Source organism: Trichosurus vulpecula, chromosome 8 (assembly GCF_011100635.1).
Source record: "Trichosurus vulpecula isolate mTriVul1 chromosome 8, mTriVul1.pri, whole genome shotgun sequence".
Lineage (NCBI taxonomy): Eukaryota > Metazoa > Chordata > Mammalia > Diprotodontia > Phalangeridae > Trichosurus > Trichosurus vulpecula.
The window spans coordinates 110,924,777-110,950,691 of NC_050580.1; the positions used below are offsets into that span (position 1 = coordinate 110,924,777).

At 45.8% G+C, this 25,915-nt stretch overlaps 1 protein-coding gene across 1 annotated transcript in view; it reads left to right on the forward strand.

The window, feature by feature from the left end:
* Positions 1-25,915, forward strand: part of SH3PXD2A (SH3 and PX domains 2A) — a 338,878-nt gene that overhangs the window by 247,395 nt on the left and 65,568 nt on the right. Inside the window, exon 7 of the mRNA XM_036734422.1 lies at positions 6,828-6,959. Coding sequence (XP_036590317.1) covers positions 6,828-6,959 — 132 coding nt within the window. The remainder of the gene's footprint in view (positions 1-6,827; positions 6,960-25,915) is intronic.

Consider the following 25,915-nt stretch of genomic DNA (forward strand, 5'->3'; position numbering starts at 1 on the left):
AGGACCCCATTGGAACTGGAGGGGATCTTTGTTACCCAAAAGATAAGGACCCCATTGGATCTCCCAGGGCCAGGATATACAGAGTGGTCATGCCTTTGGGTGTGATGCTGTTCAGGCCCAGCAGGTGGAGGAAGGGGATTAATGATCCAGACCTGCCTGACCCTGGCAACCTGGTTATGCCAGTTCTTTAGTCTCTCTTCTAGTTCCTTGGTGCAACACACCCAGGCTGCACTTCAATTTGGAAGAGGGCCAGGTGTCTTATGAAGTGGGAAGGGTCTCACTCAGGCACAGTGGTTTCCTACCACAGATATCACAGTTGAGAGAATGACAATTTTGTGAGTTTGCATGAGGGCTGGGAGCTTCTAGCAAGGAATATCCTCCTCAATATAGGGTATATCAGGCAGGAGTAAAGGTCATCTCTAGAGCATAGACAGACACCTATTGGAGAATGATGCTTCCTGAAAAGACAGGGGGAGCCTGCAGAAGCCCATCTCCTCTCTCTCTCTTCCCTCCTCCTTTCTCCTACCCTCTCCTGCCACACCCACAGAGGATCCAAAGAGCTAGCTCCACCCTGTACCAGGTCTCATCCCTGTAATGGAAGACTCCTTGGCCTGGGACATAGGAGGCCTGGGTTCTAGTTCAGCTGCACTATCCACTCACTGAATCTACTGAGAAGTCACTTTCCTTCCCTATAAGATGAAAGGGTTGGAGTATGGTCTCCAAAATCCCCTTCAGCTGACAGTCAATGATTTTTCTCCCTCTCCCCTAGGAGGGAGAGCAGGAACAGCCCTGGCCTAGGCACCTTGCAGGAATGAAAAGAGTGCACTGGGTCTCTGGAGGGGCCTTCTCTCCTCTCCCTAGGAAAGAGGAGGGCTCTCTATGCCACGTTTCACCCCAGCTGGGCTGTTCCCCACACAATGGCTGTCCTGATGTTGTCTGTAATGAAGTGTTGGGTCCTGAGCTAATCGCTTGGGCCGTTTCCTTTTTTTATTCCCCCCTTCCATAGGCCAAGTGTGGAGGGACCTCGAGCTGTGGCCAACAACAATACATTTTATTCGAGAGACGTATAGCTTTTCAAACTGTGTGTTTGTGGGGCAGCCAGCAGTGGCCTGGCCCAGCTTAGGAAGAAAAAAACCCAACCACACGACATTTATAGGGGCAAATGGGTTCTCAGTGGAATTTGGAAGGAGTTTCTAAGAGTTGAGTCCTGTGAGGGGGGCAGGTAGGGAGGGAGGTGGGCACTGGGGCCAGGAGATAGTGGGATTTTACTTGGGAAGGGATCTTTGAAGAGTAAAAGGCAAAATGATGGGTTATTTAGGTCTTCTAGAAAGAGACCCAGGCCAGGAGTCAGGGAACCTGGATTTGCTACTAATTAGTTGCTTTGCTTTGATTTACCTCCCCAGGCTTTAGTTTCCCCTCCTGAATAATTGGTATGACCCTTAACTTGCCCTTCTTCACAGGGATATCAAGGCCATCATTTGGGGGGAAAAGTGACACATGGATGCCAGGGACAAGTATAAAGAAGGGTCACCGTGGCAGTGTGGGTCATTGGCTAGAATGCGGGATATGGAGTCCAAAGACGTAGGTTTAAGCTCTAGCTCTGCTGACCTGCTGCCTCTGTGTCCTAGGACAAGTATTTCCTTTCTCTGGGCCCAAGTTTCCTCATCTGTTAAAATAAACTTAGTGTCACAGGCCTTGACTTTGAATCCTGGAGCTGCCATTAATTTCCTATGTGATCTTGGACAAGTCACTTAACCTCAATGAACCTTGGCCTCCTTCTCTGTAAAATGAGTTGAGCTGAACCAGATGACTTCTAAAGTCTCTTCCTGTTCTAGCTCTGTGATATCTGAAATCCACGGTCCTGTGATCCTTCCAACCAGTGACCCAAAGCTCTAGTCCCTGACCTGGTTTTAGGTGACGCCAACATTCACTTCTGTTGCGATGGTATTATTCTTCAAGTCTCCTGGTGTGTGCAGGATGAATTGGAAGAGAATAGCCTAGAGGCAGGGGGAACCCCAGTGAGGAAGAGATCAGAGTAGGAAGCCAGGCTGTGCAGGAATGAAGGTCTGGACTATGAGGGTGGCATGTCCCATTTACCTGGGCTTACCAGGCTTTCCTCCAGGCCTGCTGAAAGCACGGTGACCTGCCCAGGGCCTAAGACTTTGGCCCTCAGGAAGAGCAGCCATGAAATCTTTGGGCCAGAGTCTCAGTGGGTCTGTCATAGGAATTCATCACCAGGATAGGACAGAGCTCATGGGCTAGCCCCTTCCCAAAAATGCTCCTGCCACTGCACCAGGCTCATGCTGTCCCCTGCTTATCTCAAAACTAGAGCCATCCCACTCATGACCTCTCTTCTGCCTCAGCCTAAGCAGACCTCCAGTGTTCCCATTACCAGCTGGGAGGGAATCCAAGGTGGCCGGTATGGAATTACACTACTACTGACCAGTAGTTTCTCATCTGGATACCTGCTCCCAGCTCAAGTGTCTGGGGCAGCCTTCACTCCATGCATTCAGTATGAGCGTTGGGGCAAATGCCAGAGTACTTCCTTACCAAGGTCTCAGGGAGAGATAGAAACAGAAAGACAGAATGAGATGGACTGGAAGGGAGGCAGGGAGGGGGAAATGAGAAACATTTATTAAGTACCTGTTATACGCCAGACACTATGCTCATTTTAAGCATGTCTCTATAAATATACATATATATATATTTATATATACATGTGTGAGTGAATGTGTTGTGTGTACAAATGGGATTATATATTTTAGCCTATGCCTGTGTGTGTGTTTATGAGTTTGTTCACAAATATGCCTGTTTGTGTGCATGGATGTTTCTGAGCGTGCTTGTGTTTGTTGCACAGTTACAGAAGTAGGCAATTGTGAATATGCATGTGCAAATGTGTCCAATCTGTGTGTGTAGTGCATTAGAAGTGACTGTGCATATATAAATTGGTGAATGTACAGGAAAGTATGAGTGGGAATGTGGGAACATATGTGCCTTTTGTGACTGTTCACTTGTATGTGTCAGTATGTAGAGAAAGAGAGGAGGTCGAGGAAAGAGTGGTGCAGACAGGGGATGGGGTGTCTAGCAGTCCCTTGAAAAGCTTCCAAGTGGTGTGCTCATCTGTGTACTAAGTGTCTACATCTGTAGGCTAAATGAACTTTTTCTACCTGTACCACAGAGGCTCAACCCCTAGAAAGCTGAAGCCAACTTTCCAAAGAGGGACCTAGGATTGAGGGAGTGGGGAAAAGGATGGGGGTGGGGGAAGGCATAGTTTTCCTCTCCTTTGTCATGCTGCCTCAGATTTTCTTGGCTTGGGTTTAAACCCTCCTGATTTTCCTCCAGCCCCTACCCTCATACTCTGCACATGGCCTGACCCTTCCAACATCTTTTGGCCATAAGCCTCTCTCCTTTTCTCTATCTTTTCTTCCCCTGTTCCCCTCCCCACCCCATTCCCTTTCTGGGACCCAAACTTCTTTCCAAGTAGGTAATGCACAGAATTATCTCTTCATGTCATCTAATGGCCAACTCATCAGTTGGCAGGCCTGAATCACCTTTCCCAGATACCCCCAAAAGATGGGTGCTCCAGACCCCTGTACACTGAGGGTTTGTTTTTAACCGTGTAGGCTGTAAAAGGAAGTCCCACCTATGTGGCCATCTGGGCCAAGACATTCCCTAGGGAATATAAGGGGCAGGGGGAAGAGTGTCATTTTACTCACTGTTAACCCCTTTAGGCAGGGAATGCTCTCACCCCTTGAAGGTACTCATGCTCCAGCCTCAGTGGGAGGTATCCTTTCCTCATTCAAGCAGTGCTGTCCAGCTGGAGAAAGGGGAGACTCCAGGCCCTGTCTTGGAGGAGGGGGGGAAGCTGCCAGAGCTGTTAGTTACATTTCTTCTTGACATTTAATCACAGCCCTGGAGTGGCTTGGCCTGGGTACTGTTCCAGGAATACAGTCACTGTAGACACATACACACACACACACACACACACACACACATACGCACGCACATTTTCCTGGAACCATAGTTCTACAGTTGTGTGGTCTTTTTAGCTGTGTGCTGGGGGTATTGTGGCCTGTTCCTGGAGGTCCCTCTCTTCCTTATCCCCTTTTTGGGTGGCTCCCAGTCTGTAGGATCTTGCTGGTCAAAAGAAGACTGCTTATGGTAGCTCTGGCATTACAGGTTTTGGCCATTGGTTCTCTAGCCCTTTGTGGAAGGGACTCAGCGTCACCATTAGAGAAGGACTCTGGGGTCTGTCTGAAGGAATAAACACCTGCCAGTAAAATGAGCCTGTTAAAGAAAAAAACAAAGCAACACATGGGAAGTGAGGGAAGGCAAAGCAAGGTGGTGGAGCAAGGCTGAGCGTGGCAGGGCCACTGGGAGAGAGTTTGGAGAAACATTCAAGCAGCGCTCCAGATGGACCAGACAGGGTGATGTTGGTGCTGGAAGTCCACTGTGATCAATAGCGCAGCTTGGGCACATATAGTTCTCTATAGGGGCCTCTCCCCTCCAGAACTTCTGTAGGAGCTAATTGATATGTATGGGAGATGGGAGAAATCAGTTTAGCAGGATCCCAGATCTCAGGAGAGTGGAGGAGTGCCCCCTCTGGGAAGTTCAAAGACAGAAGGAACCTCTTCCAAACAGGCTGCTCCCAGCTGGGCAGATCCAGTTCACATCTCTTCTAGGAAGTCTTCCCTGACCACCCCAGCCCTCATGGATGTCTCCTTCCTATGAACTCATAGCATTTAATGTCTCCAGCTCACCATTCATGGAACACTCAGCTTTTACATCCTTTTCAGCTGGTCTCTCGTTGTTTCATGTGCATAAGACTCATCTCCCCAACTCTTTCAGTATCCTAGACAACTCTCTGAGACCCAGTGCCGAGAACAGGCCAGTCTGACTTGGTAGAGGGAGTTCCCTAGGGACAGTTTTGTTCCTAGACTGATTCCTATTTATTGTATCAGGCCAGACACAAAATAGATGCAAGACTTGAAATCGTAGTGTCATAGATTGCTGGGGTTGAAAAGGACCCTAGAGATGGTTTTGTCCAACTCTTTTATTTTACAAAAAAAGAAACTGAGGCCCAGGGCAAGGAAGTGAGATGTTTAACATCACAAAGTAAGTGGGTGTCAGGGCCAGGACTAGGGCAAGGTCTCCTGATACCCACGCCAGTGTTCTTTTCACTGTATCATAAACCCAAAGAGGAAGAAGACCAGAGCAGGGCCTCCTAAATCACTGCATCTCACAGAGTCAGCAGAGGTTCCAGCATATTTATACAGAGAGGAATAGTTCCTGCCTTCAGGTAGCTTAGAGTCTAATTTGGGAGAGAAGATGTGTACATGAAGAAAAAGCGATGTTATCAGGCAGGGTATGCCAGGCACCAAGCTATAGAATAACTTCTATAAATATATGTAATAACTTCTGTAAATGTTGAGGTGGGGGGAGGATTTCTGTGGATTAGAGTGGTTAGAGATCTCCCCTTGGAAGAGGTGGGACCCACCTTCTGACAGAGAAGGGGTTATCTCCATGGGGTGGGCCTGGATTTCTGAATGAGGACCTTCTGACCTGCCTTTTCCTGCCTCAGCGCCTCCCACTGCCAGCCTCAGTCTTGAAATCCTGGAGGTTGCAACAGACCCCCATAAAGGAGACCTGAGGAGAGGAAGAGCTGTGGCCGAGAGCTCTCCAAGTGTGCTGGGGTGGAAGTAGGGGGGGTCATTTTGCAATGGCCAGTCCCAGCTTGAAATCTCTTTTGGCAGAGGGGCAGTTAGGAAGGGAAGGGGGAGCACTCCCACAGTTGGGCAAACCTCTGCTTTGGGGGCTGGGTCTTCGGGTGGGAGTGGAGGTGGGGGAGTGTCATTGCACAAATAGCAGTACGCTATGGGGCAGTGAAGGAGCCTTGGGTTTCAGTGGGGAAGGAATGCAACCGAACTTTTGGAAACTTCAGTTAGGGAGGGCGGGAGGAAGGCAGGCAGTTAGTAAGACTCTGGCTCTGGAACTTAGTTCTTCAGTTTCAAGTAAACAGTCCCCCAGCCCTCCCTCCCCTCCTACCCCTCCTACCCCTCCTACCCCTCCTTCCTTCCCTCCCTCCCTTCCTCCACCCCTAGCTCCTCATTCGATGGGCTCATGTGTTTCTATTTAAGGGCTGCAGTGTAAACCCAAGTGATTGGCGTCCACAGCCCCCTCTTAACTTCCAGCCTAAGCTTCAGACAGCTCCAAGAGAAGGAGCTGGGTCTCTGAGGGGAGAGCTGTTTATTTTTGCTGGAGTTTGCAGGGGTGGGGGGAGGTGGGGACTCTTCCTTCTTTCTTTCTTTCTTTCTTTCTTTCTTTCTTTTCTTTTCTTTTCTTTTCTTTTTGTTTCCTTTCCCCTTTTCCACCACAGACCCGAATGCCTCCCCCCCACCCCTCCCTGGATCCCATGTTCGACACTATGAGGCCAGGCTGGGAGATTGTGGAGCTCCCATTCAGAAGAGACTTATTTTCAGACTCCTTTAGGAAACTTTGAGATTAACTCCCTGTGGGGCAAACTTTGGGATTTGCCTGCCCCCCTTCTCCCTTTCTTCTCTTACTACTTCTCCTTTTTCTTCCTCCCTCCACCCCTTCTCCCTGCACTCCTGCTCCCCAATGTCCCCAGGCCCCGCTGCACTGCGGGCCAGAGGGGGGTATTTCTATATGGCCAGGCCTTTGGGATTATGCTGTGAGCCCCAGCTGCCCGCTGATTGGTCTGGTACTGGCAACAGATCGGCCTATCATGAGTCGGACGGACAGAGGTCGGCCACCCCGCGGAGCCATGGCTGGACGCTGGCTCACCGCATGCTTTCTGCCCTCACCAGGTGCCGACGTGAACTCGGAGCCCATGATCCTGGAGCAGTATGTGGTGGTGTCCAACTATAAGAAGCAAGAGAACGCTGAGCTCAGCCTGCAGGCTGGCGAGGTGGTAGATGTCATCGAGAAGAATGAAAGCGGTGAGACTCTCCTTCCCAGCCATCCTGGGGATGTTTGCCTGTGTCTGCTTTCTCATCTGAAAGTTACTGTTTTTGTTCTCTTTCCTCTTCTCCCCACCCCACCCCTCCCCTCAATCGCCGCTCTTCTCCCTCCCTCCTCCCTCTCTCTGTCCTTCACTGAAGCTATACATTAGCTCCATCTGGTTCTGTGCTTGGCTGTGGGGGCTGAAGTTTCACCCTGTTGGTTTGGGCCAGAGGCCAGAAGGTTGTCTTGTGCTGTAAGAATGTCTCCCGGGCTGATGGAGTAATTAACCGGCTCCCGTTAATGGAAAGCCAAGGCAGCATCACCTGGGCTGAGATCCCACTTCCAAAGACTGACCGGTAGAGCAGGCAACTCTTCCCCCAAACCCCAACTCCACCCTGCATCTCTCAGCCCCAGGGTGGGGTTGGGGGTTGAGCTTAGAGGTTCTTTGATGGATGGCATCTGTATGGAGGTGCCTATTTCTCTTTAAACCCTTCCCTCTCCTCCCCACTCCCCTGTTGCTACCTCTCCTCCTAGGACCACATTCTCAGCCAGGGCCCAGCCAGGGACATTGACCAAGCCAGTTCATGATCAGTTAACCACCAACAAGACAGAGAAAGTGATGCATCTCGGCTCTTTTACGAGGGGGGCTACCACACCCCTCAGCCACCCAGAGGGTTGGAGCAACTGTAAGTTTTGGCAAGTCACCAGCTTACCAGGTCCCTGTCCCACACTAAGTCTTCAGGGAGGAAGAGTCTCTGGAGCAAGCCCATAATTCCTACATGGATGGTGTGGTGAGAGTGAGGCTCCAAGACTTTACAGTCAGCACCCCTCCCCATTTTGTACAAGGCCAAGATCAGGATCAGTAGAGGAAGCGGGGAGGTCAGTCCCATGGATGTCCAGGAAATGGTAGTGAGGAGGCGGGGAGAAAGGGGAGAGCCATTAAGAGGCTTTCACAAACTAGGCCAAAGTACATATTGACTCAGGAGCAAAAGTCACTGTGGTGAAAAGAGAGAACCAAGAGTCAATAAATCTGATGGGCTATGGGGTCCATCCCTCCCATTGGCACACAGCTGACAATGGCCATGCTGCTGTGGGGCAGGATTCAGGAGAGGTATGAAAGGCTCTTCCCCTCAGGCTGGTGACACTGGACTGACTTTCCTGGAAGTTTTATTTGAGGAAAATTCCTCAAGAGCACTGACATTTTCAGAGCCCTGTCCAGGAGCTATTCGTCCCTCTCCACCGCCCTCTGGGGTTAGGGATGGGGAAGATTCTATCTCCTTCCTAGTCGATATGACCATTATAGGTCCCAGCCCACAAGGGAAGAGTCAGTACTGAGAGCTAGCCTAACCATCTCTCCTATTTTTAGAGCATTTTTTGTTTTACCAAGTTCTTTCCCATTCATTTTCTCCTTTGAGCTAGTATTCCTATGAGTTAGCAAGGCAGAGCTGTTTCCTATGTTACACATCAGTAAACTTGTAGTGACTTGCTCAGAGCTGAAGTGCCTGGTCCAGAAGCCGGGTCTCCTGATTCCTAGTCTGAGTGGCCATTCCATCACACCAGGCTGTGGTTAGGCTGAATGTGACTCGGTATCCTTCCCCAGCCATCCTGCAGTGGGGAGGGTCTTCGAATGATGAACGAGGGAAGGGAATCAGCTGGTTGCTAATGAAGAAACTCTTGTCTTGTCTTGGAACTTCCTTTATAGAGTGGAATGTGAGGGCAGAGGTTGTTTGAGGCTCACAGTCCTCAGACCTGACTTCTGAGGATGGTGCTCATGTGTGTCCACAGGTATCCTGGTAGGGATATTAGTAATAATAGTCATTGTTTATATTAATAGTGATTATTATCATTTATATTAATAATCTTCACTGTTATTATTTATATGAATAACTGTCATTATTTATATAAATAATTCTTATTTAAATTGATAATTGTCATTATTATTATTTATATTAATCAATAATAAAGAGCTTTTAAGGTTTGCTAAGCACTTTACTTATGTTATCTCATTTGGTTCTCACAACAGCCCATTTTAAAGAATGGGAAAACTGAGGTTTACAGAAGGTAAAGTGGTTACAGAGATTAAAATGGTCACGACAGCTTTCAACATCTACTGTATCTAAAGCTGAATTTGAACTTGGCCCCATTGACTCCAAGCCCAAAACTTTATCCATGGTTACCCCTTTTGACTGCTATTCTCAATCTTCATTTTGGAAAGAACAGGCATCACAGAAAATCCATGTGAAAAACAAATGAAGTTATAGAAACAGGGCCTTAGAAGCTCAGACCTGGAAAAGATCTTTACAATCATCTAGTCTGACCCCCTTATTTTATAAAAGGGAGTACTAGGGACTAGGACAGAGAAGCTGGTTCCCCAGTCACTTGGCCACTTGCTTGGCAGAAACTGGGACTAAAACTAGGGCATCTCAACTTGTGCTCCATGGCTCTTTCCACTACATACGACCAGAAGAATATTAGATTATGAGCTCCTTGAGGGCAGGACTGTCTTTTGCCCCTAGGGCATGATGCCTAGCATGTAACAGGTGCTTAATGAATGATTGATCAATCACAGAATAATGGGAGGGATGACTTGGATGCCAAAAATGTGACCTCAGCCTGCTTACTAGCAGACATGTGGTCTAGAGTGAAGGTGGGTTCAACCCTACTGGATTCTTCTTAGCTCATGTCACCTCAAGGGTATTGGGTTCAATTCTGGGCAGTGTCATTTTAGAAAAGACGTTGACCAGCTAGAGCACTTCAGAGGAGGATGCCCAGGATGGTATAGAGACTCAAAACCCTTATGTATGAGAAATAGTTAAAACAGCTGGTTATTTTAGCCTGGACAGAAGAATAGGGGTGGGGGTGGGGGTAGGAACAACATGGTCATAGTCTTTAAACATCTGAAGGTAATATGGTATGGTGGGAAGACTGCTGGATTTGGAATCAAAGGACCTAGATTCAAGTCCTGACTGTTGCCTTTATCTGTAAAATGGATATACTGGACTAGATGATCCAAGGTCTCTTCCAGCTCAAAAACCATGATCCTGTGATCTCTAATTCCCATGATTCCCACTCAGCAGAGGCATTAAACCTTTTCTGTGTAGAGCTAAGGAGCAAAGGTAGGACCAATAGTAGGGAGACAGATTTCAGCTCTGGATAGGGCAGAACTTCTGAATCACCAGAGCTGTCCAAAAATGAAGGAGACGGCCTCATGAAGCAATGAGCCCCGTATGTCATTGGAGATATCTAAGTAAAGTTTGAATGACCAGCTGCCTGGAGTACTCGAGGGAAAGGTTTCTTGTATTGGGTGACTAGGTGACTTCTACTTTCCAACACTGAGATGCTGTGGTTCTGTGAGACGATGTAGGTACTGTCTACCACCACACCACACCCCGCCAGAGCCTGGGAAGATGTGGCATTCAGAGGGCCAGGGGGTTACAGTGGGTGGATGGGGAAGGGTTTCTTTAAATGCTTATAAATGACTGGAATGAGTAGTTAGAAAAACACAGAAAAAGTATCCAAGCCTTCCCTGTGGTAAGAAGCTCCTTGGAGGCATTTTGCAGGGCCCTGAGCATCCTTAATGTCACCCCACCACCAGAATCACCTAATCCACCGATGGAGCCTCAGTGTAGGTGAAATAACAACGTGGTACACTCTAGAGTCTCTGCCCTAGGTGACAGGAGACTCGTGTCTTAGTTCTTGCCCTTTGCTATCCATGTGACTCTGGGCAGGTCAGACTTTTCAAGTCTGTGAGCCTCCATCATTTGGTCTGTGAAATGAGATAATAATGTCTTACCTGCCTGAAGGGAGAGGGTGGGACCAGATGGTCTCCTTGATATCCCTGACAGCTCTGCAGCCCTCTCTGAACTAGGGGTTTAGATTTTCTTAGTTTTGACAGGTTGTTTCATTATCCCTATGCCCATCCCCCACCCCAAGTAGGCTTTGAATGTTAGTGTGGGACAACTATTTTCACATGAGTCCCGGGAGCCTCGGGTTCTTTGTTCTGCCTGGGTCCTCTTTTGCTGACATGGGAAACTTAGGAAATAGAGAAGGAACTTGAGGCTTTAGCCAGAAAAGGGGGTGTGTGCAGGGGAGGGGTGGGGTTTACTTTCAGGAGGCTCACCCCTTCTGACCAGGAAGGTAGCTTCAGCCCTATGTATGTGCTTGCGTAGGCTTACGTTGGCACCTTAATATGCAACATGCGTGTCTGTGTATATATATGTGCATGTGCATGTGTTGTGTGTGCCACTGTCTACAAGCTGGACTCTGAATGCATAGTGAGTGAAGTTTGAACTTGGAAACAATGGCCTGACTGTGGTGTCTTTGACCTTGGGGCGTGGGCGTGTTGAAGCATTTCCACTAACATTGTTGGAGCTCTGTTCTGAGCAGACGAGTGAAACTTCTGCCTTTTCTTTGCCCTGACAACATCAGAGTTTTTCGCTCTTTGCCTCCACTGAGAGAGAGAGAGAGAGAGAGAGAGAGAAATCGAGAGATCTCTAAAGAGCTCCAGCCAATGACAGCTTCCCAGGTGGTGTTTCCCTGCATCTAAAAATTCCTGCCTGTGTGCGCAGTAAGAACCCTGTGGTATACGGGGTAATGGAGTTTGGGATGTGCCGATGCTGGTCTGAGAAGTGACTCGATGTAGGAAACACCAGGTAAATCAGAGAAGCCTGGAGTTTGGGATGATTCAGGTGTGGAGGAAATCCAGGCCAGCTAATGTGCAGCAGAATGTTCCGTGGAGATCCAGCTGAGCGAGTGACCTCAGTGCCTGGGATGGTACTTTGCATGTAGTTGGGATCTCGATAAATGGTGGTGGATTGAGTTTGGGAGAGTAGGAGTAGTTCAGGGAGTCTGAGTTGAGTACCCTGTGCCTAGCAACAATACTAACAGCTAGTAGTCGTTTATATAGTACTTTAAGTTTTGCTAAGTGCTTTGCATACATAATTTCATTAGGGAGATAGGTGGTATTAGTATTCCTATTTGCATATGGTGAAACTAAAGCAAAGGTCAGGTGACTTGCCCAGGGTCACACAGCTAGTATGCATGTGAGACCAGGTTTGAACTCGAGTCTTTCTGACTCCAAGTCCAGCGCTATCCACTGTGCCACCCAGCTGCCTTTTAAAACAGAGCCTTCCCAAACAGAGGAAGAGCTAATTGAGTGAGTTTTTATTGCCAGATTCCAGGGATACTGCTGAGTAAGGTTTCAGGTAGCCACAGAGAAAGCAGTTTTAACCTGAAATCACAGGGTGTATTTGGGGCCCAGACAGAAAAAGGACGTGCTTCTCCAGGGACCAAGGGTATAATGCTTAGTAGGGAAACCAGCTGCAAAACCCCATGTTCTGCCTCAGTAGTTTTGCCAACCTGTTAAGGCTACGTCGGCCTTTTCTGTCTTGGTTTGGATCCGTCCCTAGGAGGAGTGGAGAGACAGGCAGAGACAGAGAGACAGAGTCTCTTCCCACGTCTGCTGTAACTTTTCACATACCTATGAGCCAGCCGCTTTCTCTCTCTTCCTCATTGGCACAGTGGCACTACCCTAGAGTATTTTCCAAATGAATGGCACCCTCAGGGTCGTCCTGTCATATGCTTCCGTGAGCAGTTTCTGTCTCGTAACTCCCTGGAATGGAAGCCAAGACCTTGTTCTGTCCTGAGCTCTTCACTGCCAGCTCGGAGTGGATTGAGAGCCAGGCTGTATGTAGGTTCATTCAGACAAATTCCCTGCTTCCTCTGTGGGTCAAGGTCAGGTCAGAATGTATTCACCCACATCCCTAGGTCACTTCATAATGTCTTAGGGAAAGTAGTTTAAGACAAACGTGTTTTCCAAAGAAGAAAGAACATATTCTGGTAGACCAAATGTTATTAGAGGCGATAGAGGGTAGGCCTATCACCTGTCAGTCAGTCACTAGTCAACAAGCATTTATTAAGCATCTCCTATGTGCCAGGCACTGTGCTAAGTGCTGGGGATACAAAGAGAGGCAAAAATTAGTGCCTGCTCTCAGTCAAAGGATGGAGAGGAGGTGAGGTAACTATGTACAAACAAAATATAGGCAAGATCAATTAGAGATAATTATTAGAGGGAAGGCACTTGAAATAAAGATTTCAGGTAGGAAATAGTCAACCCTTCCAACTGCTTCTTTGTGTGATTCTTTGATTCTAGCCCCGTTATTGAGCTCTGAAATCTGCCATCCCTATAAGGGAGAATTTTAGGGGGAGTAAACCTTGCCCAAAATGTCCAATCCTGCCCTGGGTTATCTTCTCTATGGTCAGCTGCCATTCTTCTTGAGGCTGGCCCAGGGGGAGGTTAAGTCTAGTCATGCTGGCAAGAACAGGAAGAACATCAAACATCTAAGTGAACACTAAGTACAGGGGAGACACAGAGATGCGTCAGACTCAGGCTGTGCCCTGCCAGAGCTCAGAGGAATGAGAACTGTAAATGCAAGAGGAACAATCTACGGATCCATCATAGGGACCAGAAGCATCCTAGGGGATATTCCAGCCACAGAGAACCGATGGGATGGAGACATGGCTCTGAAGGAAAGAAGAGCCATGGGATAGGATACCCTGGCCCAGAAAACCTAAGGGGATGGAGCAACTTTAGCAAACACTCAGTTGAGTCAATATGAGTCCTCTTTTATGCCTAACTCAGTGCTAAACACCACAGGGAGGGATGTAGGGAAGGCAGCACAGTTCCAGCTCTTGGGAGACTTATGCGCACACACAGAACGGTGGTGAACAATGCAAAACAATGTTTAATTAATGGTTAAATTCTGTGGCACAGATGATAAGTAAGAGTCAGATAAGTCAGTGAAGACTTACCAGGAAAGACTTTCTGGCAGAGATGGGACTTGACCCGGGCCTGAAAGTATAGATAGGTCATGGGATAAGGAGAAGGGAATAAGGGGTTGGGGAATTGGAAAATATGAGTGAAGAAATAAAAACAGAAATGATCCTTGTGTATTCATTAGATAGCCAGGAGACTAGATACTGGAACAGAAATTAGATTGGATTGATAAGACAAGGCCAAATGATGTAGGACTTGGAAAGGCAGGCAGAGTTGGTGGGGCTTATGGTAGGAAAGTGGGAGCCAGTGAAGGTCTATGAGCAAGGAAGTGAGTAACATGATCAAGGCTTAAGGGAGATCACTAAGCTAGTGATAATGTTCAGGAGAGAGAGAGAGTGGAGGTGGGAAGACAAGTGAGAAAACCATCAGATTCGAGGTCCCCAGGGCAGGTGGGAGAACTTGCCAGAGAGGTCATTAAAGGGCTCTTAGAAGGGCTTCATATTACAGATGGGAAAACAGAACCAGAGAGATGAGGTCACTTGCCAAAGGGCGCACTGTCAGGTATCCAAAGTCACACCAACATAGTCTCCTGGATGGGAGAGTGCATCAGGTAACTGGAATGAAGAAAAGTTGCAATCTGTCCTGTTGAGTTTGGGCAGTAGGAGACATCTGGTAATTGATCTTATCTAGATGACCTCTTTTTCTGCTCTTTTGTTCTTGTTTTTCAGTCATGTCCACAACCCCATTTGGGGTTTTCTTGGCAGAGATACTGAAGTGGTTTGGCATTTCCTTCTCCAGCTTATTTTACAGATGAGGAAACTGAGGCAAACAGGGTTCAGTGACTTGCCTGGGATCACACAGCTATTGAGTGTCTGAGGCCAGATTTGAACTCACTGAAGATGAGTCTTCCTGATTCCATGCCTAGTCTTTCTAACATTTCCTCCCCTCCCCCACGTTGAAATGTAGGAACAGGAATAAGCATTTATTAAGTGTCTGCTATATGCCAGGCACTGTGTTAAGCACTTTACAAATATTATCTCTTATGATTCTCACAACAACCCTACAAGATAGGTTCTATTGTTTATCCCCTTTTACAGGTGAGGAAACTGAGACAAATCGAGGTTATGGGACTTGCCCAGGATCACACAGCTAGGAAGTGTCTGAGGCTGGATTTGAACGCAGGTCTTCCTGACTCCAGGCCAGTGATCTATCTAATGTGCACTAACTACCTCACGCCAATTTCACATTGGAATTTGGTGTGGGGGCCTGCGGTGGTGATGGCCCCTGGCCCTCTGGACGCAGGATGCCAAGTGATGCTAATGTCCCATTTTGGCATTGGCTATGACGCTCCACTTCCAGGATGGGATTTCTAGCATATGGGAAGCATCCAGTTATAGACATTTTGAAAGCAAACAGGTTTCCTTTCATTCTTGGGGCAAAGGAGTTTCAGAAACATGACTTTTCCTGAGTCCAAGGGCCATGTTGAACTTAAAACATGATGACAGAGCTCCAGAACAACCCTTACCTCTATGTCAAACTAGCCAGGCACTAGATTGTCCAAGAAAGTATCCCATAAGAACACTGGATGGGTAGGCAGAAGACCCAGGCTACTGGGCCTATCTGGGTAACCTTGGACCTCAGTTTTGCTTGTTTGCAAAATTTGAAATGCCACAGTTCTCTGAAAACAGTTGCCAGGGAAAGGCCACCTGAGTGCCAAGTTGCCTGTGAATGTGGTAGAGAACAATCATGTTAGGAACTGTTGAGGGGCCATTTGTAATGGAAAGACTGACAAACTTGTAAGGCCTACACTATTGCCCTGGGACCACAAGGTTTACCTCCTTCACCATTACCCTTCTGAGAGGCACCCTCAGGAACCTTACCCTGGCAGGTCTTTGGCCTGGTCTTAACGCTGAGGAATAGGAAAAATGACACCCCAGCCCTGTTTCTTCCCTCATTGCATAACAGATTTCCAATACGGAATTGTCTGTAATATGTAAAACAAACTCATTCTGGGGAGTGTAATTTGCTGTCCCTGGGGGAGTTGGGGTTGAGAGATTGTTCCTTTCTTTTTCCTTTCCCTAGATTATCTTGTGGCAATGTGATATTACACACTTAAGCAGTTGGGTTTATGGTAATCGTTTTGGGGCTCCAAGATACTTTGGGGTTTTTTGCTCTAAATTCTCAGCCGCAACCATTCTCTCTGCCGATATCAGTGTCTTTGGGATTCCATAACCTCATGTTCCATAGCCATGTTACCACAGCTGGCAGAACTCCTCACATCATTCCTGAGGAAAATTACCTTGAGAGCTGCCATTCTAGGATTCTGTGACTTAAGCCAGACGTCATAAAAAGTGTTCCAGGGGGCCAATGTTTTGCTGGGACACTATACCGGCCACAGACTCAGAGAGAGCTCTAGAATCCTGCCTAAAAATGTACCGTAGGTTTTTACCTTAGGTTCTTAATGGCATGGATATTTCAAAGTAGCAGCTAATTCTTTTAAAAATTGCAGCTAGCAAGTTTTTAAGTACCTTATAAAAGGGTGTGCTGATAAATGTTTAACAGCCAGCTTTCAAAAACATCGACATACTTTAAGTTTAATATGCGTGATTACCATTTTCTTTGTTACTTTCTTAAGTCGAAATAATCAACAAAACAATAAATCAAGACCTGATTGTCAATTCCAAAGTGTAAATGCTCACACTGAAAATTTAACAATTGGTTTATATGAGCAGGCCCCAGCATACCCTTGTTTACAAGCCACCCTCGAGTGTGTAGGCTGTATTTCTAGAATGAAATCTCATGAGAAGAAAAAGATGTGTAGAATATACACTGAAAAATAACACTGATTATAGGTTACAACCAGGTTTTATACAAGCCAGATTTTGGGGGAAAGGGTAGTCTATTTTAGACAGTAATAGTACACTGTAGTTAAGAAGCTGTATAGTATGTAGTAGATAAAGAGCCAAGCCTCAAAGCCAGGAAAACCAGGGTTCAAGACTTTGTTACCTTGAGCCTCTCAGTGTTCTAGATAACTCTTACACAATAAGGGAGGGGAAGGGAATAAATATTCATTTAGCACCTATTTTGGCACATAGTTGGGGAGCTTGGTGGTGCAGTGGGTAGAACTGGGCCTGGAGTCAGGAAGACTCCATCTTCCTGAGTTCAAATCCAGCTTCAGATGCTTACTAGCTATGTGACCCTGGGCAAGTCACTTAACCTTGTTTGCCTCGGTTTCCTCATCTGTAAAATGAGCTGAAGAAGGAAATGGCAAACCACTCCAGTATCTTTGCTAAGAAAACCCCAAATGGGGTCATGAAGAGTTGAACCCAACTGAAACGACTGAACAATAATAAATGGCACGTAGTAGGCACTTAATAAATGCTTATCAATTGATTGGCACTGTGCTAAGTGCTTTATTACAAATATTTTCTCATTTGATCCTCCCAACAACCTCCCAACAAGTCAGGTGCTATTCTTATCTTCATTTTCCAGCTAAAGAAACAGAGGTTTAAGAGACTTGCCCAGGTTCTTACACGTAGTGTCTGAGGCTGGATTTGAACTCGGGTCTTCCTGACTCCAACCCCAGTGTTCTACCCACTGTACCACCAGCTGCCTCAATAAGTTGCAAAGAAGATGCTGGTCTTCACTGGTAGAGTTTCGTTGTCCAGGAGTTCCCTAGTCTAATGAAATCACAATCCCAACTTCCATCCTTAATAGCATACTCTATGAATTTTAATTATCATCATTATTTTGGTAAAGTTACAGTTTTCCTTTCCTAATTGCACATCTCTCTGATTCTGCCTTCTCTGGGTGCTAGGGAAAGTAACTCAGGGACATGGCAGCTACTGGAAGGAAGCCAGATTAAAATTTCGTTGACCTATAAAGTGAATAATCCACCCCTCCAAGATCAAAGGATGATTGTGAAAGTCCATCTCCTCGTGCGGACCCAGCCCAGCAAATCAGCTGCTCCCAGTGCAAAACATTCCATTCTAGAACGCTTGGGTTATGTTGTCCTTACGCTCCCATGTTGGGGGTGGGATATCAGCAACCCTCCAATAGTATTCCTTTTTGCCTCAAACTGGGAAGGACACTGGACTGAGTAAACTGAGCAGCCCCAGGGCTGGCCTGTGCCAACTGAACTCCTCTGGGACTTTCTGTATACTGCTTTTGAGATCATTCACAACACCAGAAGGAAGGTATTGCTATAGGCTTCACAGTAACGAGCATTTCTCCAGGAGCTTTGGCTAGAGATTTTAAAATGTAGTTTTCTCGACCAGCAGTCTTCATCATCACCCTTCTTCATCAGTTCTCAGGAGCAAATTGCTAGCCCTGCCAAGAACAAAGGCAGTACGTTGGGTACACTGGGAAAGGCCCTGAATTTAGAGTCAGAGGAACTGTGTTCAAAACTAACTGCCTCTGTGACTTTGGAAAAATCCCTTAACCTCTCTAGGCCTTTTTTTTCCTCATTTGTAAAATGAAGGAGTTGGGTAGATAGTCACTAGCCCCTTCTAGTATTAAGTCTGTCATGCTTTGAATGGTAAATGGTACAAAGAAAGGAAAGTCAAAGAAACCTATCAGAGCCACCTCCTTTTCGTCCATGGTTGAAAGGTGAGATGGTTGGATCTGTGTGTGGTGGCATCTGCATCTGCTTTCCCCATTGCTGAGGGTGTTCAAACAGAGCTATGTTGTTTCATATAGGCTGAGTTACCACAGAATCATGGAAACCTCATACTTCTGTGCAAGAAGTGGCCCAGGTCTTATAGCCCTGCTCCAGTTCTACCTGGGGGGTTTTCTTTGGATTCCCTTTGGACTTGGTTTATACATTAGAGTTGCTGGGGTGATGACCCTTTATGTGTCCACTGCTGTCACCACTATACTGATTAAGTGCCCTTCCCAAAATTTCTGAGAGTTAGCAAGGCCATGCTGTCACTCAGTTGTTCTCTTCCCTGGACTAACCCAGGAAAAATGGTGGCTGACCAAAACAACTGAGGGACCTTAAGTTAATTATTACAATAGCTCACACTTCCATAATAATTCTAGGCAGAGGAGGAATAGTGCAAGCAGAGGGTCACATTAAGGAGAGACCAGTTTGATAACAGTAAAGGGTTCTTGTCAAGGAACAGAGGAAGATGAGATTGGAATGGGAGCTTGAGACAACTCTTTCTCTAAAGCAACCCTTTGAGGTAGGGGGTATATTACTATTATGTCCATTCAGAAGATGAGAAGAATAAGTTTCAGGTTAAGTGATTTGAACACATAGCTTGTGAGTGCTTAGAGCGGACATCTGAGCCCAAACCTCCAGACACCAAATCCAAAATCTTTTCCCCTGCTTCCATCTTGTTTTATATTCTGTGGTCAGAAAGAATACTAGTAAAGAAAAAGAAAAGATAAAAAACCTCAGTGGTGGATACAGTACAGTTTTAAATGCCAGTCCCCTTGCTTATCACCATTCATATACAGGATCATTGATTTAGAGCTAGAAAGAACCTTAGAAATCATCGAGTTCTAGATCAGTCCCCTTGTTTTACAAATGGAGAAACCAATTTCCATTCAAATTAAGTTGTTGGCCCAAGGTCATATACAGGTGGCAGGTCAGGGTTTTGAATCAAGACCCTCTGATCCCATAAGGATCATCCCTAGTGATCAGCATCCCTAGGAACTATTGAATGCTCATCCCACACCTCAAGTGGTCACTCTGTGGCACCCAAGTTGACATTCAGTTAGTCATAAATCACTTCTTTCTGACTTAGAGCATTTGGTCAAGGGATTGCCAGTTGGGGCTGTGCTCACTATACTATCCATGACCAAGTTCACTTTCTGATTCTGGGTTGATACTTTCCCTCTGAGATAACTCTACATCCAGTACCCAGAGGAGAAAACTTAATCTGACTTCCCTATTGTATAGCACATCATCCCCACCGCCAAAGAAGGAGAAAGAGCCATGGCAGACAGAGTTGGGGGGAATTTAATGATTGTGTCTTTGATCCATCCTGTGGTTCTGTGTTGGCCAGCATCCAGCTTCTCTTGCCTCATCCCTCCTGATATTTTTTAACCTCAAAGCCTGAATGTTTAAAGAGACTCACTTTTCAAAGGTGTTAACTTCCCCCCTACCAGAAAAACCTCCATTCCACAGCCTGAAAAGTAGAGACACTCCCCTTAGTGGCGGCACTGCTCCTGGGGGAACCTGGGGTGGATATAGCCAGAGGGAGACAGGCAGCTGGAGGAGATGTTGTTCTTCTTGGCGAGATGCCGTGGTGAGGCATAAATCAAAGAGGTTTTATGAGCCAGTTTGTGATCTCCCTATTAGATTTGGGAGGGTCTTCTCCCCTCCTCCAACCTATTCCATCCATTTTGTTCTCCACATGGTCTCAGAACTAGGTGATGAGGGTTACTGTTGTGGTTGGCTGGTCACCCAATCCTGGAGCTTTCTAGACTGTTTTAAAAGATGTGTTTTCTGTACTTGAGTTGATAGTAATGAAAGGTCTCAGTCAGTTATGGCTGTTTTTTTTCTCTTCCTGTGTGTTTTGTCTTTCTTTCATAGAACAGAGGATTTCCATTTATTGGAAAAATTTAGAAGCATGAGGAAATGTAAGTAAGGATCATCCTTAGTGATTAGCACCCCTAGGAACTATTGAATGCTCATCCCACACCTCAAGTGGTTACTCTGTGGCACCCAAGTTGACATTCAGTTAGCCATAAATCACCTCTTTCTGATTTCAAGCATTTCATCAAGGGATTGCCAATTGGGGCTGTGCTCAAGGTGTGCGTGTTGTAGCTGCTGAGAAAAATTAGTGCAATCACCCTGGTCAACCTCATCGTCCTTCACTTGAATGAAGGTGTAGAGACTGTGGATGACACAAAGAATGGCTAAATATGTTGGAAGAATTGAGGTCCAAAGTTGTTTTGGTTATCTGGAAGGATTAGTTGGAACTAACAAGTTGGAATTTAATAGTGATGAATGTAAACGCCTACATTTAAGTTTAAAAAAATCGACTAAACAAGAACAGGGTGGGAGATGACTGATAGAGGACATGAAGAATGACTAAATATATTAGATGATGGAATTGGAATCCAAAAATTGTCTTGAAAAATGAGGTGAAATTAACAAGTTGAAATTTAAGAGAGATAGGTATAAAGGCCTGTACTTAGGTTCAAAAAAAAGCTAATGGTATAAGAATGGTTTGAGAGATGGATAGATTGCAGTTTGTGTGAAAATGACCTGAGATTTTAGTTGACTACTAACTCAGTGTGAGTCATCAGTATGACCTGAATACCACAAAAATCTAACATCTTCTTAGGTCTCTTTATTAAATGTTAAAACAAAGACCACTGTACACTGCCTTAGACCGCATCTATATTGAAAGGGAATATACATTTATTAAGTGCCTACTGTGTGCCAGGCACCGTGCTAAGCACTTTCCAAATATTATCTATTTGGTCCTCACAACAACCTTGGGAGAGATGCTATGATTATACCCATTTTACACTTAAGGAAACTGAGACTGACAAAGGTGAATGACTTGTCTAGAGTCCCACGGCTCGTAAGTGTCTTAGGCTGGATTTGGATTCAGCTAGGCCCTAGCTGCATTTTATGGTCAGTGCTAGAATCCATGTTTTAAAGGGTACCTGGGCAAACTGGAGGGAATACCTGTAGAGAAGGGTCACAAGAATAGTAGTGATGAGCCAAAAACCACATCAGGAACCGCTGAAAGAATTGAAGATGTCTACCTTGGAGAGGAGAAGGGCAAAATGATCAGTCAGTACGCATTTATGAAGACCCAATTATGTGCCAAACCTTCTATTAGGCTATCAGAAGGGCTATATTGTGTGGATACAGAACAGACAATTAGGCACATGGGTGCAAAGAACAAGGAAACAGATTCAATTCAGTATGAGGAATAGCTTTCTAACAATAACTGGCAGTTAGGTGGTGCCATGGATAGAGCATAGGGCATTGGGCCTGGAGTCAGGAAGACCTGAGTTCAAATGTGGCCTTAGACACTAACTAGCTGTGTGACCCTGGGCAAGTCACTTAACCTTTGTTTGCCTGAGTTCCGCATCTATAAAATGGGGGGCTAATAATAGCACCTACTTTCTAGGATTGTTGTGAGGGTCAAATGAGATGATATTTGTAAAGCACTTAGCACAGTGCCTGGCCTGTAGTAAGCACTGTATAAATGTTATTTGTTATTATTGATAATGTCCTATTGGACATTAGATTGGCTATCTCACAGGGCAGTCAGTTCCCTATCAGCTAGGTGGTGCAGTGGATAGAATGCCAGCCCTAGGGTCAGGAAGACTTGAGTTCCAATTTTTCCTCAGATATTTACTATTTGGGTGACCCTACTCAGGTCACTTAACCTCTTTGTGCTGCAGTTTCCTCATCTCTAAACCTCACAGGGTTGTCATGAGGATCAAATAAAATAATATTTGTAAAGCACTTAGCGCAGTGCCTGGCACATAGTATGCACTATGTAAACATTTGTCCCTTTACCCCCCACCCACTCCATCTCTAGAGGGGATTCTTGCTGTGGATGAGAAAGACTCTAGATAATAGCTGGTGTTGTATCATGCGCTGAAAGCTTTATACATAAATAGACATATATACACACATACACACATGTCCATATAGATAGATGTGTGTGTAGATGTCTTATCTGTATGTACATAAAAGTGTGTATATATACATACACATAAACCTACACACACCTATATATTTCATTTGAACTTTACAACAACGTGGTGCGGTAATAGGAATCTTTATCCCTGAGATTCTATGGTTCTGTGACTCAGGCTCTGTTTCTCTTTCCATCCTGCTGAAGGATAGGGCATCTGTCCTGATGGTAAGGCATCTTTGACCAAACAAACGATGAGGCTTGACTGTGGAAGACAATGGATTAATTTGTCCATTGTGCTGTACAGTCATTTTGACAAAGGGGAGTTGAGGAAGAAAGGCATGGAGAGTAAACAGGATTGGTTTCCTAGGCAGGCTCCAGAGGTAAGTACAGGAGAAATGCCTCTCCTCTTATAATCTCATTTATTTCAGGCAAAATACATATGTGGATCTTCTCATATAGTCAAGTTTAATATGAACTGTCTCTATCTTCATATATGGAGCATTTTTTTATTATCAGTCAATCAATAAACATTTATTAAGTGCCTGCTATGTGCCAGGCACTGTATTAAGTGCCAAGGATACAAAGGAAGGAAAAAGGCAGTCCCCTGCCCTCCAGAAGGTCACAGTCTAATGGAGGAGTCAACAAGCAAACAACTAAATACAAACTATAAATAGGATATATTGGAAATAAGCAATAGAGGGAAGGCACTAGAATTAAAGATGCATTGGGAAAGGCTTCTTGTAGAAGGTGGGATTTTAGTTGGAACTTGAAGGAAGCCAGGTGGTAGGGATGAGGAGGAAGAGTATTCCAGGCATGTGTGGAAATGCCCAGAACTAAGAGATGGAATATCTTGTTTGAGGATCAGCAAACATCAAGGAGGCTGTTGTCACTGCACTGAAGAGCCGGTGAGGGGATGTGAGGTGTAAGAAGACTAGAAAGGGAGTGGGCTGTGTTACTTTTTCTTGGGAACAGTCTGTATTCCCAAGGCTGCTGGACATGGTCTTACCAAGGTGTACTGAAAGATGGTTGTGGCTCCTGTTTCTTGGTCCTCATGGCAACACTTCTTCACACGAGCACACACACACACACACACACACATACACACACACGCATACATACACCCCTCTCCTGGCCCCCCTGAAAGATTTTTCCCATCTTTCTCTAGCTTCAGGGGCTCCAGAGAGAAGCCAGTTTGGGAGACTAAGGAGATGGCCAAAAATCTAGCCATTCTAAGTCACTCCTAGTCAACTATCCTACCAAAAAGTGTCTCTTGTGGCAAAAATGGCTGGGTTTGAAACAGCAGCTGCAGAGGTCAAGGGTTACCATATGCACTTTGGAGTGAGCTTTATGCAGACCAAATGTTTTGAATATTATGTTTCTGGAGACAAGGCAGCTGAGGCATAGACTGGAGTCTCCTCTGGCTGCTTCTGTTGCATTTCAACAAAGTTTGTTTCTTAAAGGCAGGAAGAAAGCACATCATAGTTTAAAAAGCACTGAACCTGGATGTGGAGGGAGTAAGCTCAAATCCTGGCTGTGGTGCTTATTCATCTGGGTAACCTCGAGCAGGTCATTCTTTGGAGCTTGGTTTCTTCATCTGTAAAATCAGGAACTTGGACTTGATCATCTTCAGCGTTCTTTCTGTCTCTAAAGCCTATGACCCTTTAAAGCTGATAAGGCCCATCTCTATAGCTTGTTTACCCTTGCCCTGGATGACCAGGCTGGTATTTTTTCGAGCTGATTAGCAGGAGAGCAAGAAAGTTCATGGAAGTGTTTTGGAAGGTATTCTAGAGAGGTATTTGTTTTGCTAATTTTTTTTCTTAAAAATGCTGTTTCCAAAAGTTGGCCTTGAGGAACAAGGAAGGTCCCAGTAGAGGAAGAGATGAGAGGGGCGGGGAGGGAGAAGGGTGCTGTTGGGTGGTTGGGCTTGTGTCAGATGAGGACAAGATTATTAACTTGAGTGTGTTCCCTAAGAGCCGGACTGTGAATAAGCAGCTTGAGAGCTGGTTTGGCAGCAAGCAAGGGACCATAATCACAAACAGACTGGCTTCGGTTACAACCAGAAGTATGACTTTAGACTGTTGGCTTCCATGGGGAAGAATGTGCCCCCCTCCCCTCACAGCACTTGCCCAAAACTTTGCCCAGTTAAACCTGATCTGCAAATGCAATAGGTCCCATGCTGAAATATGGGACCCACTCGGAGCTGGGATAAGGTCTGAAAAAGACAGCCAGTGTCTGCAAGGTTTCCAAGGTTCCCATTGGCATCAGTGTTTGATCCCTTTCCGCTTGTCAGGTTTTCCCCTCTAGTGTCTCACGTGCTTTGCCTCCTTCCCCCTTGGGGGATCTAGGAGCTGGGATTTCCAGTGTCTCTGGAAGGGGCTGGAGGAGTCCCACATTCTCTGAGTCTCTGCCTTGCTCAGCAGCCCAAACTACCAGAGCCGTGGCTGCTTTTACTCAGCAAGCTGGCATTGGGTTTTTGGTGTATGCCCAGCCCTTAGAGAGAGAGAGCAGAAGGGGGAAGGGGGGAAGGGGGCAATACAGAAGAAGAAGTGGTGAGCCTGACCATCTGGTCCCAGATAAAATTGTGAAGTCTTCAGCACCTTCCACTTCCCTTCTTAGGATCTTCTTTACCCTCATGACCCCCAAAGCCTTCCTGGGCATTTCCTAGCCCCAGTATCTTAGCTGGGATCTCCCAATCCTCTGAACTCACTTAGTACTTTGTCCTTCTCTCATGTACTTATTACTTTCTATTGTGTATCATAGTTATGTGCATATATCTTGTCTCCCCTATGAGATTTCAAATTCCTTGAGGACAAGATTGTGTCATGTTCATTGCTATATTCTCCAGCATGCCCCTCTCTTTCCTTTCTCCCACTCCCCACCCCATGTTGGCTGAATAAATGAGTGAATGAAAACCAACCAACAAATAATAAGCAGCACTTATTATGAGAGGCAGCATGGTATATAGTCAGAGCAACCAGCGTTCAAATCCTTCTTCTCAGACTTAGTAGCCGTGTGATCTTGGGTAAATAATTTCTTATCTTTGAGCCTCAGTTTCCTCCTCTGTAAAATAGGAATAATCTTTACATCTCCCTCACAGGGTTGTTGTAAGGCTCAAGTGAGATAATAAAGTTTACTTATCACCAAATAAATCCATCCCTGTCATTACTACGTAGAAGATGACCCTGTGGTAGGAATACACAAGAAGCATAAAACTCGGCTTTGCAATGTTGCATAGTGGAAAGAGTATTAGGCTAGGTGTCAGGTGACCTGGTTTCAAATCCCAAATCCAGTATTTGCTAGTTGTGACCTTTGGCACTTCAAAAATTCTCAGTTTCCTTATCTATGAAATGGGAATAATGTTTGTACTACTTGCCTTGAGTAGAGTGTTGTTATGTAAACCACCAAATGCCCATACAAATGTGGATTATTAGTAAAAATTCTATTAAATAGCCCACAGCCTAGAATAAATAGCACTAACTCACTATATTACGCCTGGCTGATCAATGAGGGCATTCGAGGGTCTCCTTCTAGTTGGGGCAGTTCTGTTGTTCTAGAATAC